The 17,290-nt window shown below is 50.2% G+C and overlaps 1 protein-coding gene across 1 annotated transcript in view; it reads left to right on the top strand.

Moving 5' to 3' along the window:
* LOC141988580 (uncharacterized) overlaps positions 1 to 8,259 on the top strand; it is a 186,393-nt gene extending 178,134 nt beyond the window's left edge. The window contains exons 26-27 of the mRNA XM_074954423.1: positions 7,662 to 7,736; positions 8,037 to 8,259. Of these exons, the coding sequence (XP_074810524.1) occupies positions 7,662 to 7,736; positions 8,037 to 8,258 (297 nt within the window). The 3' untranslated portion in view covers position 8,259. The remainder of the gene's footprint in view (positions 1 to 7,661; positions 7,737 to 8,036) is intronic.
* Positions 8,260 to 17,290: the final 9,031 nt, after the last annotated feature.

Raw genomic sequence — 17,290 nt, 5'->3', positions numbered from 1 at the left:
TTCCCAACCCATCCCCTGGTCCCAGTAGCCCAGGCCTCCCCCCGCCCGCCTCCCATGAAAGCACCACATGAGGAAAGAGCTTGTCATGCGGTTTGTCATGCTAGCCTCAGGGCAGGCTGTTCAGAAGCAGGGCAGGCACCGAACTGGTTGTGAGCTCGATCCTTACATTTCACCAACCAAGGAACAAGTGTGAACTCCTCAGGCGCTGTAACAGCCTTGACATGGAGTCACTGGCCGTCGCCTTGACCGTTCCGGTCTAGCTTCCCACCCGGGGAAGCCTGCTTTTGTGATAGACAGACCCTTTCCCCACGGTGCTTTCCCCTGCCTTGCCAGAGCCCAGGCTCCTCCTCCTTCCAGCACCCCCACCCCACCAAGGACTTGGTGCCCACAAGACAGACTGGGGAGGGGTGAAGGGAGACGCCCTTGTTGGATTTTAATCAGTGTTTGCACAGGGAGTGGGAGAAGAGGATAGAGTCGGGGAGGGAGCATAGGAGGGGGAGGAGGGAATAGGAGGAGGGATGGGGAAGCCAGGATGGAGAGGAGGGAATAATGGGACGGGAGGGGCAGAGTCGGGGAGAAGGGAAGGGAGGTAAATTTGATGGGGACAGTGGTGGATTCAAACAGAGCCCAGGCCCAGGCCCAAGCCCCTGGCCAATTTGGGTTCCCCAGCATGAGCCCTGGCCCCTGTGTAGAAGTGTGGGGTGGGGCACCAGCACCAGAACAGTGGCCCCACTCCTCGCTCCTCCTCTTCCCCCTGGGGCCCCAGGCCAGGACAGAAGTCAGAGCTGGGCTGTGGTTAGAGCTGCCCAGGGAGCCGGGGCCACTGAGGGGTGCCCTGGACCCTCCACCTGCCCTGGGTGTGGGGTTAGGGGGCCTGAGAGCAGCCCCCAGCCCATGTCTCTGCCCCTGCCACCCAGGGCAGGTGGAGGGTCCAAGGCTTTCCACAGCAGCCCGAGCTCCCTGAGCGGCCCTTCCCACGGCCCGGCTGCGCCTTCCCGGGCCAGAGGGCGGGCCCTTGGGGGAAGAGGAGGAGTAGAGGGTGGGGCCCCGGGGTGAGGAAGGGCTGAGGCGTATCTCAGCCCCCCAGTAGGAAGAGGCTGGTGCCACTAGTAGGGGCTGCCGGGTCTCCTGGAATCAGGTTCTATCTCCCGGAGGCTACTGAAGCCAAACTGGGAGATTTTAGGTGCTAAAAGTCCTGTGGCGAAGTGGGGCTAAGGCAGGCTGCCCTGCCCTGGCCCCGCGCCGCTCCCAGAAGCCGCCGGCACGTCCTTGCAGTCCCTGGGGGCGGGAGACAGGGGATCTCTGCGCTCTGCCCCTGTCCTGAGTGCTGACTCCACAGCTCTCATAGGCCACGGATGCAGCAGGGGAGGAGGGGATTCAGGAGTTGCACTGTCCTCAATAATTATATGATTAACTTGTATTTTTGTCTTGCATTATGTACAATGTTCAACATAACATCCAAAGCAGGGTTGGAAAATGAGGCAGGAATAGTGGGAGAACTCTTATTTCAATATCGAGAGATGCAATTTCCCCCTCGCTCCTCACCCCATCCCCATGTCTCCTTCGTCCTGCCCTGCCTGTTCAGGTGACCTCACACTGTTTCTAGGATTAATGCGTTGAATTTTTTGCAATGATTTTTGTAACTGAACCTCTGTCGTGAGACAAACAGAATCTCAGAAAGAATTGCCCTCTTCCAAAAAGGCCTTCATCTCTCACTGTTCGCAGGCAGCAAAGCCAGGCTGCCTTAGAGGAGATGGTGTCGTCCTTTGCTTCTGGTAGACAGAGACACGTGGTCTAAGGGACCTGTGTTTAAAAGGTTTCAAATTATTGCAGAGGCATCTCACCTAAAGTTTAGAAACCTCAAAAAACTTGAGAAGTCCACTCTTGGACTTGTCCAACAAACTGTGCAAAAGCAGCCAATGCCACTGACTGATACATGCAAGAGAGACCATTTATAGTGCACTGGTCCGAAAGGGAAGGGCAAAAGCCTGGCATGGAAAGGGGTCCCCCGGTTTGTTCCTTGGAAAGAGGAGGTGGGGGGACTAAGCACCCAGCAGCCCAGTACCAGTCACCTCCTGGTAATACTAATTATCAGACCCCAGGCCAAAGGGACGGCCCCAAATAATGTTTCTTATACACATCCCTTGAACACATGAAGAAACAATGCCCTAAGTATGGCGAATCCAAATACAATCCCTGATCCATCCAGGTTAACATACCGACCCTCGAGTCAGAGACTTCAGTGGTACCAGAGGGGGTGCTAGTTAATGTTATCAGCTCTGAGCTCCTGGAGGTAGACCAAGAGCTCATTAAACAGGCCAAGATAAATGGTAATGTGTGGCACGGTGGTCAAAGTTGCATGTAGGGTTGGGATTGGGCTGAAAGCAGCGCTGATACCAGGGTCTGGAGACAGGCTGTGGGTCAGAACCTCCCAGTGACCCTAATTATCAGACCCCAGCCCCAAGGGACGGCCCAAAATTGTGTTTCTTTCTCACATCCCTTGAACACATGAAGAAACAGTGCCCTAAGTATGGAGAACGAGGAGTACTTGTGGCACCTTAGAGACTAACAAACCCAGGGACCTTTTGGTGCCAAACGACAGAGGGCACAGGGGGTGCAGAGGGTTTTACAGGGATCCTCTGGATCAGATCTCTGCATAATACCAAAGGGTGGCATGTGAGGTCTCTCCTGAGAGCCCGTAGTCCATTAGCCATCATGATCACTGCAAAATGTATGTACAGAGAATATTTAGGGAGTTACGTATCTGTACTGAAAATTATGTTCTTAAGGATTTGGGATTCAGGCAGGTAGCCAGAGGTAACAATCCTCAGCACTGTACCTCCCAGGTAAGAGGTAACAGACACCTCTCTCCCTGTCTGGTTCTTTGTGTATGTTGCATTGTATACCTCACCCTGTGTGCCTGTTAGCATTCTGAGCCAATTGCTGATGAAAAAATTTTAAAATCTACAAGACAGGAAATCTACAGGAAGAACCAGTCAGGAAGGGGGTGTCCTGTTTATGCATAAAGCCATAGGATTGTTCGGATAGACCTAGGGGTGCCCAGGGACACCCTGGGTCCTTTACCAAGGAATAAAGTGACAGCATGTTTGTCTCATGAAATAAGGTCACAGAAAAGCACTGGAATGATTTGGGGCGAGCAATTCTTTATTAGACATGAGAGCAGCTTGTTAATTAAGTCTAGATTCTAGAATGCATGTGAGGATTTTATTTGATATGTAAGCATTTGTTGCCAATACTTCTACTTGCTACTACTTGAATCTCTGGTCTTTGGTAAATGAACTGATATTGGATCTCACTCTGAACATCTCTAAGTGCTGTGAGCTGAGGAGAGCGGTGATCTGAGGTGTAACTGGTAGCTGGGGTTTCCTATTTCTTTGGAAGCAGCAGATCTGTGCATACTGAGAATGTCCAGTGACCAGAGGCTGGACATGCCAGGGAGACACTCAAGGGATCAAGGGTTGGAATGTGCCTATCGCTAACCTGTAGAGTGACAGCGGGGCCTGTAAGGCCGTGAGGGGAGGGCTTGTGTTACCCTTGGCCAAGCTGGGGAGCTGACCCACTACAGGCATAGAAAAAGCTTCCTCACACTAAGGGCAGGTGGTAAGGAGCTGCCTCACAACCCTAGGTCCCTCTGGGAAGAATCATATTAGGTGTATTATGGTAGTACCTAGGCACCCCAGTCATGGACCAGGACTCCATTGTGCTAGGCGCTGTACAAACAGGGGTTTTTAGGCATTGCAGCAAAGGAGAGTTTTGAGGAGGGATTTGAAGGAGGAGGAGGAGGTCGTTTTGTTTTATTTCTTGAGAGCTTGTTTGACCCTTGTCACTGTATTGGAGTGACACCCACCCTGCCTAGGTGCTCAGCATGGTGCGATTGCTGGCCTAAATGGTCTCTTTTGGCTGGTGTTGGATCCTCAGTCTCCTTGTTATTGGGGCAGGGGTAATGAAGGGTCATCATATTGGTTGTATGAATGATTGACTTCAGAACTGTATTTGACATTTTCCAATTGAGATACTCACCCTCAACTGAACAGCACTCATTAGGCATGGGACGTGGGTTCCAAAGCCCAGTGAGTTCAGAGAGTGTGGGGATAGGTACTTGTTCCTGGTGGGTGCTCTGTCCAAAGGCCCCAGACACTGTTTGACCAGCTTTCTCCCCACTGTGTAATAACAGATCTAATTCAGACTTAATTGGGAGTCTTGTTACATGCTGCGGTGTGGCAACCACTGATGCTTACATCTAAGTATTAGACCTGCTTTGGGACAGTATCTCTGATGCAAGAGACTTCCCACTGTGCATGAACAGTGAGGCTCCCCCACTATCAGCTGACATCACTGAGAGCTATGATAAAGGCAGGGCCTGGAAGACATCTTGGTGTGGCCAGCAAGGAGACTGGCAGGGAGATCTGTCAACCAGGCATTGGTGCAGCGAGTGAGTGCCCAGGCAGTGGAGTGTATAAGGCAGGGGTCTCAAACTCCTGCCCTGCAGGCATCTGTGGCCCGCGAGCTTACCCAATGCGGCCCACGGGGCTCCAGCAGTTTTGGGGCCGGGTCTCTCCCTTGGCCGCACCTGCCACCCCCGGGCGCTTCCCCCCTCAGGGGCCCCAGCAGTGCAGCGGATCTGAGCGGCATCTGCCTGCTCACTCCAGTGGCTGCCGGCCCCTCCCTGCAGCCCAGGGGCAGGGCTGTGCCTCCGCGCTGCCCTGCTCCGAGCGGCCCTGCGGCCAATGGGACTCTGAGGGGGGCAGTGCCTGGGGTCAGAAGCGTGCGGAGGCCCCCAACCCACCCCGCCTTGGAGACCCAGGTAAGCGCCTCACTCCCGACCCCCTCCCAGAGCCTACACCACCACCCCCTCCCCACATACCCCCTCCTGTCCCCAAACTCCCTCCCAGAGCCTGCACCCCATTCCCACACCCCCAGCCCCTAAATTCTCTCCCGCAGCCTGCACCCCCTCCCCACACACACCTCACCCCCCAAACTCCATCCCAGAGCCTGCACCCCAGAACCCCTTCCGCACCCAAACTCCCTCCCAGAATCCAACCTCTCACCTCTTCTGCACCCAAACTCCCTCCCAGAGCCTGCACCCCAATCTCCTCCCCCAGACCTCCTCCCCCACCCATACTCCATCCCAGAGCCTTAGGCAGGTGGGAGGCGGAGTTTTGGGGGGGCAGAGTTTTTGGGGGGTGGGTTCTGGGCGGCATGAGTGAAATTATTGGCCCACTGGGAGGACTTTAGAATTGGCACTGGCCCTAAGGTAAATTGAGTTTGAGACCCCTGGTGTAAGGTGTCTCCTTATTCTCCACCCCTTCCATCCAGGCTGGGAGGAGAACTCTGTGTATGCACTTCTGAACTCATGAATACATGGTCCACAGGACAGCAGCTGTGAGTGAGGTGAGGGGAGAGGACAGGCACATTAATGGGACTTTTGGGTTGCTGGACTTCTTTGCTCATGATGTATGTTTATGCATCCTGTTGGTGCTGTTTCCCCAAGCTAATGCCGCATTGTTTCCCTCCTTTATTAAAAGGTTTTTTGCTACACTCAGAATTTGTGCTTGCGAGAGGCAAAGTTTTGCCTCTTAGAGGCACCCAGGGTGGGTGGTGTGTAATTGTCCCAGGTCACTGGGTGGGGGCTCGAGCCGGTTTTGCGTTGTGTTATTGAGAAGTAACCCCTAGATACTGAACCCGGCCCTTGTTGCTGCCAACTCTGATGGGCAGAAGGGTTACACATGCATAGCAGCAGAAACTCTTTCTAGAGCTCTGATTAAGCCACCACCAACGAAAGAAGAAAAGGCTTTAGAGAAAGATGTTAAAGTGTATGTTAAGGGCATGTCTTCACTATGGGCTGTATCGACAGGGTAGCGATCGATCCAGTGGAGGTCTAGGGCTCAAGCCCTGTTGCTTTGCAGTGTAGATGCAGTCCTGCTGGACTCGTGCTCTGGGAGGCTGACCAAAGTATCCCGCAAACCAACTTTCTTTCTCCTCTGTCCAGTCAAGTTTGGTGAACAGTCCAGTTTTCCCAGGCTGTGCCTCCAACAAAAGGGGAACGGGCAGCTGCAGCTGGGGAGGGGGCTAGGAAGTCTGGGATACGGGCGGTTGCACTCAGGCCTGCATAATGCAGTGTATATGCTGGAGCCCCAGGCTGGAATCCACGGTTCAACCAGTCCTAAGCTGGGGTTACACATTAGTGTAGATGCTCCAGCCGAGTCATTGAGTTACCTGGTCAATTTAGGGCACCCCACCTATACCCTACCTAGGGCTCAAGGTGTGACCCAGTCAATTAAGGCACCCTCATCCTTTCCCTACTGTTGGTTCCCTACTGTAAGAGCCATAAGTGCAAAAGAAAGGCCCTACTTGGTCAGACCAAAGGTCCGTGTAGCCCAGTACCCTGTCTTCCGACAACAGCCAATGCCAGGTGCCCCAGAGGGAATGAACAGAACAGGCAATCATCAAGTGATCCATCGCCTGCCGTTCATTCCCAGCTTCTGGCAACCCAATCCTTACCGATGGGGCTCAGGAAGAAACCTGGTCAATTTAAGTACCCGCCATTTCCCTCCGGGCTCAAGGCTCTAAGGGTCTACAGAACCTTTCCCCAGTGAAAGAGCCTTACGCAGCTGTGCTCTAAACATTTATTTATTAGCAACGTACACAGAATACATATATCGAGAAAATCTTGAATGCTGAACACTCCCAATATACAGACAAATTTCACCCAATGGCCAGTCAGGATCCACTCATCGGGGGGTTCCGGGCATCCGTACATGTCACGATCATGCAGGGGGTATGGTGTTTTGCAGCTTGATGTTCTGCACTCCAGACTGATTCCCAAAGAACATTGTCATTTACATTATATAGGTAAAATTAGCTCCCTCCTTCAAATTTACTAAACCTGTCACACTATCCCACACCCCTAAATAACAGAAATGTTAACCAATTACACTCTGGCACCTCTGCGTCCTTCCTGACCAAGTTTTCTACATTTTATCTTTCATGCCCAAATGGTAAATTAGTTGTGACCTTCTCTGTTTGTGCAGATGCTCAGCATAAAAACACTGCTCAGAGCTTATTTTACCATTTGTTGAGTCTCCTTCTGTATCCTCACTAATTTCCCAGACCCTGGGTGTCTGAAATGTACAAACCGGTGGTTATAATTCTGGTGAGAGACCTTCCCGAGGAGGGGGGTGCTTGATCAGCACCAGAACTTTCTTTTTTAAGTGGTGAGACCCCTGAGTTTCACCCCAGGTTGGTTTAATTTGAGGGGGTTGATCAAGTCTCAGGCCAACAATTGCTCCCCCACAACAAGATTTAACCCAGCACAGAACAATTCCCTCCCCCCACCAAAAAGAGAGCTGAGAGTCCCATCCAAACCACCTGCCTCCTGGAGACAGATAAAATCCCCCAAATACCACCAGACACACGAGAGCTGGCATCGGTGACGCGCTATCCTTGGCTGCAGGAAAGTGCAGCAAGCGCAAAGTGCAGGTTGGGGCGGGGAACGGAGCCAAGGCTGGGCTGCCGTGAAGGACAAACTGGAGACCAGTGGCACCAAAAGCCCCAAGCGGCTGCCACACGGGCTAACAGCACTAGGTGGAGACAGGGCCCCATAAATTGTTGCTCACCCTGGCCTTGTCCTACCTGAACAGATGGAAATCAACCTCCACAACCAGAGAGTCAGGGCCAGCGCCCGCACAGACCACGCAGCCTTTCTGAAGGAGAAGGTGAGTCCAGGGTGCGGAGATGCCCCCAGCCAAGGGACCCCTAGGAACCATCCCAGCCAGCCCCACAGGCAGTGGGCTTTGGGGCAGGAGAGGGGAGCTCATATCTCCGGCTCCCAGGGTGGCTGCAGAGATGGGAGACTCCAACCCAGGCACAATGGGGGTCCCGATCTCAGTCACAGGGGTTAGTGGGAGTTGCTGGGCTGTAGCCAGAGGGTCCATTGGTGAGACAGGGTTGCAAACCCACCCCTTCTAACAGACTTGGGCCCCTCTCCTCTCTCCGTCCTCTGCCCCTCAATGCAGGATGGCCTGTCCCAGCGAATGAACGACTGTCTGATGGTGACACCGAGTGCAATGGCGGAGCAGTTAGCGGAGCAGCGCAGGTCGTTGCTGGGGCAGTGCCAAAAAGAGATGACGGGGCAGGAGAAGGAGACCCGACTGAGGGCGCTAGAGGAAGAGCTGACTCGGGAGGCCGAGACCTTCCTGGAGACCTACAGAAGGGGCCGTTGGTTTCCCTTTTCCTAAGTGGGGCAGATAGGAGCGAGGGCTGCGTCTGTGGGGTCTGGTATTCCGTTGCCGTGCCCGCAGAGCTCAGAAGCGGCAGTTGGGGTGGGAGTGGGGTGGGCACTACTGCTGGGGTGTATAGGGGCGGGGAGATGGGTGGTGACATCCGGCAGCAGGAACCCATGTGAGCTGCAGCTGCCCACAAAGAAAGGGCTTCACCGTCGGCACAGTAGTCACACTGTGAGCCCCTGCTAGGTGATTGTGACTAAAATACCTTCCAGGGAGGCCAATCCAGGCACAGAGAATCTGTGTGTCTTTGGGAGTTAGTCCCAAAAGTTATTCTCCTGCACCGTGAAAAATTGATGCTTCATTTCTTATTGGATTCATCTGTCTTTAACTTCCAGCCATTTGTTCCCGCTCTGCCTTCCTCCCGCGCTGAAGGCATGTGACAATTGCAAATCAAAGCGCTTCAAAAACAGGCAGTGGCAGTATCAAGGTTATCCACACAACCTTAATGCTGCCCCCTTGTGCGTGTGCAGGAAGATAAAGTTTTAATCCCATGATCACCTACTGGTGTTTTCCCAAGGAGTCAGTCCTCAGCTGCCTGAGATTGTGTTCTCCTCATTGTGCAGTGCGTGGCCTCCAGCCTTCTTCCCTCAGGAGTACTGACAGCCCAGGACAGAGTCTCCCGGCTCTCCTCTTCAGCACGGCCACTAGCAGCCCTGGTCTGGGGGGCCATGCTCCTTCACTCCGGGGAGGTGGCCCGTCCGCACCAGGCACTGCGATGGGATGGAGCACAATCAATGCAGCCAGATTCTTCAGAGAACATTCTAACAGTTCTCTGCTGAGCACGTGCAAAATGCAATTTTGAAAGCTTGGTAACTTGGTCAATTTTGGGTGGCTTTTCACAGGCATAAGAAAGAATCTCCCTGACCCAAGCCTGAGGGCACTATTGCTTGTCAATGAAACAGTTGTCAGATTATTTTTTACCATGGTTTGATGGCTTTGGAGCTGCTCTGTAATAATTTATGATTATTGTCTGCTGGCTGGGCTATTGGGATGTTTTCTGTATGAACATATGGGGTTAATTTAATGCCTGGCATACAGCTAGGAAGGAAAGGCTCAAGACAGACATCAGTCAACAAGCACGTCAGAGCTAATTCGAGCTGGGTGTACCAGGGTTTTTTCTTGTTCTCTGGCAGTTCTGAAAAATTAGCAGATCAAAGAGTTGAAAACATGCCATTTAGGGTCAAATGAAACTTTTTGTTCGACCGGAAATGTAATATTTTTTCAATTTTAAGCAGGTTTTTTTAAAATATGCAATATTTCCTTCAATTTTTCTTTTTAAAATGTGGGAGTAAATTTCAAAATGAAACACCAATTCAAATTGGAATCATTGGAATGTTCCATTTTGAAAATGTCTATGTGGATTCTTTGGAATTTCAGCTGTTCATTTGTTCCCAGAATAAAGTAGTCGGCAAAACTGACACAATTTTTTCAGTGCTTTCTGGTGTCTTTGAATCTGCTTGTGATGGGTCAGGACCTGAGGTGCTTAGACATCACTGAGCCCCCCTTCTCTGCCAGCCTGGATCCCCCTTTCCCTGGTGCTGCGAAGTCAGGCTCTCCAGACTCCTCCAGCAAAGCTCACAGGCAAGGCCACACCTAGCTGCAGAGGTTAGAAATTATATAAACTAGGTTATATTATAAACCAGAAATAAGTTTATTAACTGAATAACTATGAAAAGGTGTATTTTAAGTGGTCAAAGAGGAAGCAAACAGAACAAAAGCAGGTTACTGAGAAAATAATGCAAAGCACGCAATCTAAGCTAGATACATTAAAGGAACTAGTTACATGTACGTTCTCGCCCTAATGTGGTTCTAATAATCTTCTTCACAGGCCAGACACTCTTCCAGCCTGGGTCCAGTCCCTTCCCCCCATTCAGTCTTAGTTGTTTCCAGCAGTCAACCTGGATGGGGTAGCCAGGGAGAACTGATGACCTGGATTACCTCACTCCCCACCCTTAAATAGGATTTGCATAAGGTGGGAGTTTTTTGTTTCCTAGTTTGACACACACACAAAGCTTCTTGTGGAAAAGTACAGAATTCAAGATGGGTTCCAGTATCTGGAGACATGGTCACATGTCTCTGTAGGGCCCCTACAGCCACTCTTCAGGCTGACCCACATGTTCACAAGACGATTAAGCTCTTTTATAGTTCATTGTCTCTTGCTGATGGGCCATCAGCATCGTCAGGCTTTTTCATTGTTGTACCTGAAGGGCCATTAGTAGGCTCCACCCAGCATGAGCACCTTGGTAATATAAATCTACAGTCCACCTTCCTAACTCCAGATACAGAAATGATACGTGCATACAAATATGATAATTATATTCAGTAAATCATAACTTTTCCAATGATATGGTACATGAGGCATCTTGCATGTAGCATATCTAAGTTATGACATATTTACACCATAAGCATATTTTCATAAAGCATATGAAATGCCACGTCACACATCTCGCTGGAGAATAAATCATGGTGAGGGCGGTGTCATCCTGATTTTGCCACCAGAGCAAAAGGGCAGCAGTTTGTTAAGAGGGGACCCAGCCGTGTTGGTTGGCAATGCAAGGAGCTTGGTTTAGGTGAGAGAACCTACTTTAGCCTGATAAGTTTAGACTCCAGGAAGCACGTTACACTTTTGCTGTTTAGGTGCCACCCTTCTGCCAGCAGCATCAGCGGCAACAAGGGGGATTATCTACAATTTCTTTACTTTTGGCTTTAGCTCCCTTGCTAGCCCCCAGTTGTCTGGGAACCTGTTGTGACACTGCACCCCATATTCATCATAGTGGTATGATTATGAGATGATTATGAGATGATTATTATGCATTTTGTACAAGGTGTGTCATGTGAGGTGTCATTGGAAAAGTTATGATTGCTGAATATGATTATCATATTTGTGTGTATGTATCATTTTTGTATCTGGATTTATGAATATTGACTATCTATATTTCAAATGTGCTTACTCTGGATAACCCCCACAACTAGCATTTCAGGCACAACAATGAAGAAGCTAGACAGTATTGATGCAAGATCTTACCCTTCCTGTAAATATTTCAGCCAGCCTGTAAGTAATGGCTGCTAGGACTCAGCCAGGGCATGTGACCAGACCCCACAATACTGAACTCCATTTTGGTACCTGTACTTTCCACAAACTGGCCTGGGAACTCAGCTTGGAACAAAGGGTGCCTGCCACATGAAGAGACTATATAAGGTGGGGCGTGACATCATGATTTGTCTTCACTGCCCCCAACAACTCAGCACCTGAAAAAGCTCTGAAAGACAAAGGACTTGGAACAGAGGAGGGGACCCTCGGCTGCACTGCAATTGCAGTCTGTGCCTTAAGAATCTGCAAGCCTGCTTGTATCATCAGTCAGGGTGAGAAACTGGCAATTCTAATCCTATCTATCTAGTATATGAGGCTTAGTTTGTGGTTTTGTTTATTTGATAGGTAATCTGCTTTGATCTGCTTGCTATCATTTATAACCACTTAAAGTCTTTTTCTATCGTTAATAAACTTGTTTTATATTAACCAAAGTGTTTTGAGTGAAGTGTCTAGAAAAATCTCAGATTCTTTAACACAGGCTTGTTGTGCACATTGAGGGGAAAGCGAACTATATTAAAGAGCTTGCATTGTACAGAACCCTGTGCAGTGCAAGACGGTATAATACTGGGCTTACAGCAAGGGTGCAAGGCTGGAGAGCTGGGAAATTGGCTGTTGTCTTCTGTCTGTCCTTGAGTGGCTTAGGTAAAGCACTCAGGTACTTCAGTTGGGTGTCCAGCACCACCTGTTGTTCTGTTGAGTGATAACAGGGCCTGGAGAGGCTGGCTGAATCATCAGAAGAGCAGCGTGAGATAGACCAGCCCAGCTGAGTGGTTATGGGGCAAAGCGGTTTCCACAACTCCCAGACTGACAACCCATCACACCTGTAACCATGTTGGGCACCTTTGCCAGGCAAATCTGTACCCACTCAGAAGCGCAGAGGATTGAATAAATGAACTTTGTAGGGGGCAGGAAAAAAAAGGGAAAGTCTGGGTTAAACTGGAACGTATATTTGCAGTTTAACACCTTTCACCACCACGTACCTCAGGGTGCATCAGTCAAAGTCCCTAACAAATGGGTCTCTGAATGCAGTTTGTTCTGAGCCCCATCCTCAGCTTGTGGCTCCCGAACTTCCTCATTCTCAGTTTGTGGTTCTAGGAGTCCAGAAAACCAGGGTCCTTGGTCTGTAGGCAGCTCGAGGGTGCTGGAGCCTGCTCAGCAATAGTGGTTCCAGCAGCTTGGAGCAGGTGGACTCACTAGGCTGCTGTAGATGGCTACTGTGAATTCCTCTGCTCCCACTGTAGTACATGCAACTGCTCTCAAGTGACTGCTCCTCCCCAGACTCTGCGGCCTATGGATAGATCCAGCTGCTGCTTTGCTCTGCTGCTGCTCAGTTACCCAGACTGACACTGGGCTTTAACATCTGCTCATCCCAGGCTGGACAACTGGCCCCACTGGTGAGTTCTGCCTACCCCAGGCAATTCCAGCTCTTAGCTCAGCTCTTTAAGACATTAAGACACCGGTGGCTTTAAGTACCAGCCGCTTGTCCACCACCAAAAGTGCATGTCCACCACCATGAAAGTGAAGTCTCTCTCTCCTTGCCCTCAAGCTCTGTTCAGGGCCTCTCACTCCACTTTGGGAAACTTTAGTGTCATCAGGGTGACCTCACGCCCGGTTATTGTCCAAGTTCGGCCCAGGTGGATTCACAAAAGGGTTGGCTCAAAAATACGGGCCCCAAGTACAAGCCTTAGTCCAATTATACCCCCAAACAATTTATGGTTAATATGCAAATGAAGTACGGACATGTTCAATTGACTGCCCTTGCTCTCCAGTAGATGCCATCAGAGCGGCTGCTCAGTTACCCCCTTCTCTTGTAGGGTTCAGGCCACAGGGCTCACATGTGTAACCGTTCAGTTTCCATGACCCTGGCTCACTACTTGCCTGAGCTTTTGAGTCTCTGCTTTCTGAGAGTTACAGTGACACAAGGCCACTCACGTCGACATAACTCTGGAAGTGTATACCCTTCCATTTTGCTGCTGCCCATGTAACTGCGCTGCTGTGCCGACTTAATAACTCCACCTCCGTGAGAGGCATAGAGTCAAAGTCAATGTAGTTAGGTGAATACAGTGTCAATGCAGACAATGCACTGCTTATGTTGACTGTTACTGGCTGTTGGGAGCCGTCCCACAATGCTCTGCACTGACACTACAACCGATTCAAGCGCTGCAGGTGAGGATGTGCACCACTGACACCGACACTAGCCATGCACAAGTGATGTAACTACTGTGGCAGCTTTACGTTGATAACTTAGGTTGACTTAATTTTGTAGTGTAGACATGGCCATAGACTTGCTTTCACTACAGCTGTAGCTCTGTGCTGTGCTATTAAGTAAAATCATTTCAGCTTCTGCATAGCGTCTCTATGGGGCAGCATACCTGGTAGTTCTGTGCGTGTCCAGTGGATCGGGGATGGACTCTCGGAGGATGCAGGGGTCAGTGGGTGCCTGTTGACAACCGGTCCGGAGAGGGTGAGAATGGGTGGAGGGAAGAGCCTTGGAGCTAGGAAATCTTTCTTAACATTCAACCTAAATCTCCCATCTTCAAGCTAAGCCGATGCCTTCTTGTGCTGCCCATGGAGACTGTTCCATCTCCATCCTCTTTACAACAACCTAGCACATATATGAAGACTGTTATCAGGTCCCACCTCAGCCTCCTTGTCTCTAGGTTCTTTCAACCTCTCCTCATAGGTCAGATTTTCTGAACCTCTGATAATTTTTGTTGCTTGCCTTTGGACTCTCTCCAATTTGTCCACTTTTCTTAAAGTGGGGCACCCAGAATGGGACACAATACTCCCAGCTGAGGCCTCCCCACTGCCAAGTAGAGCAGGACAATTACCTCCCATATCTTACATACGACTCTCGTGTTAGTACGACCCAGAATGACATCAGGGTTTTTTTGCAACTGCATCACACTCTTTACTCATACTCAGTTTGTGATCCACTGGACCCCCCCAGATCCTTTCCAGATGTATGACCCCCTAGCCAGTTATTCCCTAGTTTGTAGCCCTATATTTGATTTTTCCTTCCTAAGTGCAGCACTTGGCCCTTGTCTTTGTGGAATTTCGTCTCATTGATGTCATACTGTGGTAAATGAGGGGAGGAGGAAGCTCACTTCTATGGACACTCAGCCAGTCAGTTTGCTATAAAAATCCTTCTTAGTAGCTGTTCTCTACTTGCCTTACCTGTAAAGGGTTAAGAAGTCTCACTGAAATGCTTAGGTAAAAGGAAGTGATATGGCACCTGGCCAAAAGAGCCAATGGGAAGGCTAGAAACTTTTACAATTGGAAAAAAACCTTCCCCTTTGTCTGTGTTGTTGCTCTCTCAGCTGGAGGGACAGGGAGCAGCAGGTATGTTGTAAAGTTTGTGCCAGGTATGAAAAATTATCTTCCATACTTAGAATAATTCATTTAGACAGGGAATGTTTAGATAGACGCGATTAGGTTTATTCCTTTATTTTGGATTTCAGGAGTTCTCTGTGCTAAGCTCAGGTATTTTTGTTTCCTTGTGTAACTTTAAGCTGGACCCCAGGGAGCCATTCCTGGTGTTTAACCCTTTTCAGTTGCTCTGCAAAATCTAACAATAGCCTGATTTTCCAGATGTGTTTCCTTTCTTTCTTTTTTTTAAAATAAAATTTACCTTTTTAAAGAACCTGATTGGATTTTTGTGTCTTAAAAGGTCTATGCATATGTTTTTTCAGTTAGCTGGTGGCAACAGCTGATTTCTTTTCTTTTTCTCAGCTCTTCCCCGGAGGAGGGGTGAAAGAGTTTGGGGGTGCCCCACAGGAAGGAATTCCCCAGTGCACCTTCCTGGGCTCTCAAAGAGGTTCTGCACTTGGGTGGTGGCAGCATTTACCAACCCAGGGTCAGGGGGATCTGTAACCTTGGGAGTTTAATAAAAGGCTGGAGTGGCAAGGATTAATTTTTAGAGTCCTTGCGGGCCCCCACCTTCTGCACTCGAAGTGCCAAAGTGGTGAATCAGCCTTGACATGGTGGCAGAGCAGGGGCATCATTTTGAACCAGAAGCACAGATCTCAGGATTTTAAAAGGACACATTTTTCCTTTTGGCTGCTTGGAAGTTTTGGGAGTTTTCTTTTCTTTTCTTTTCTGCCTGAGGGGGAACAGGCACTCAAAGGGTTCAGCCTGCAAAGCCAGGGAGTCCAGCAAGCAGTTTATTTTTTTCTCTCTAGTTTCTGTGGCAATGGGATAGCTAGGCTAGAGTAGGGCAGGAAGCAGCCCAGTATAGATTCATAGATACTAAGGTCAGAAGGGACCATTATGATCATCTAGTCCGACCTCCTGCACAACACAGGCCACAGAATCTCACCCACCCACTCCTGCGAAAAACCTCACCTATGTCTGAGCTACTGAAGTCCTCAAATTGTGGTTTAAAGACTTCAAGGAGCAGAGAATCCTCCAGCAAGTGACCCATGCCCCATGCTACAGAGGAAGGCGAAAAACCTCCAGGGCCTCCTCCAATCTGCCCTGGAGGAAAATTCCTTCCCGACCCCAAATATGGCGATCAGCTAAACCCTGAGCATATGGGCAAGATTCACCAGCCAGTACATGAGGTTGCGGTCAGGAACAAAAACCCTAGAGCAACTAGTCTTCCCACAGCAACATGCCAAGGAGAAGACAGCCCCAGATCAGGCACAGACATCCAACCACATGGCAGAAATGCTGGAGGAGGTTGAGAGACAGCAGATTGCCCAGGAGGGTGATGGCAGCCCTTCCCCAAGTGGGGGCCTGGTAGCGAGCTGGAGGGACGCCTTTAACCCAGGCCGAGCTCTAACTGCGGAAGACAGGAATTTCTTCCTACAGACGGCATGCACAGAGGTGGAGCGGGAGGCGAAGTGCTTGGAAATGGAGACAGAAGAGGCACTTAGAGCTGGAAAGGGCTAAGCTGGGTCAAGCAGATAGCCCTAACAGCCCTACTCCAGGTACCGTGCCCCATTCCAAGAAATTCCCCACCTACAAAGTAGGCAATGATACAGGGGCCTTCTTAGAAAATTTTGAAAGGGCCTGCCTTGGGTACAACATCCCTACAGACCAGTATATGGTGGAGCTGAGGCAACAACTCAGTGGACCCTTAGCAAAGGTAGCAGCTGAAATGCCTAAAGGACACGTGAACGAGTAGGGACTTTTTAAACAAAAGGCCAGGATTAGGAGGGCGCTAACCCCCGAGCATGCCTGTTGGTGGTTCAGAGCCCTAAGGTGGAAACCAGTCGTGGCCTTTAACCAACACACCTACCACATTGTAAAAAATTGGGATGCCTGGATATCAGGAGCAAATGTTAAAACTCTAAAAGATCTGTCTCTCCAAATGCAAATGAAGCCGTTCTTAGAGGGTGTTCCTGAAGAAAAGGAAAGTTACATTTTAGATGGGAAGCCCCAAACCATAATCGAGGCAGGGGAGATCAGAGCCAAATGGGTGGAGGTGGCGGAAAAGAAGAAAGCTAGTATCGGGGGATACCAGAAGGGGCCACCCAAGATAACACCCCACCATCGGGGTCAGCCCAAGGCCCCACCTTGCAAGGAGGAGCCCTCCACACAGCAAGGGAGACCCCAGATGCCCTCTCGGCCCACCATTCCACTCTCCAACCACCCACCTCGCCCTAGTGACAAGTCAGCTGGGCAATGCTTCAAATGTCATGAGCTGGGGCATGTGAAGGCCAACTGCCCCAAGAGCACCAGCTGACTGCAACTCAGCACCCCAGAGTCCCACCAGGAGCCTTCAGGCCTGGATGCCTCACAAATACCCCCCGAGCAAAGGGAAATGGTGAGTGTGGGCGGGCGGAAAATTACTGCGTGGAGAGACACTGGAGCTCAGGTGTCAGCTATCCACCAATCCCAAGTGAAGGTGCAACCCTTTAAAGCAAACTCTTTTAACCTGCCTACAGCC

The sequence above is a fragment of the Natator depressus genome, chromosome 6, assembly GCF_965152275.1.
Source record: "Natator depressus isolate rNatDep1 chromosome 6, rNatDep2.hap1, whole genome shotgun sequence".
Classification (NCBI taxonomy): Eukaryota; Metazoa; Chordata; order Testudines; family Cheloniidae; genus Natator; species Natator depressus.
This window is presented reverse-complemented; position numbering and strand designations above follow the sequence as displayed.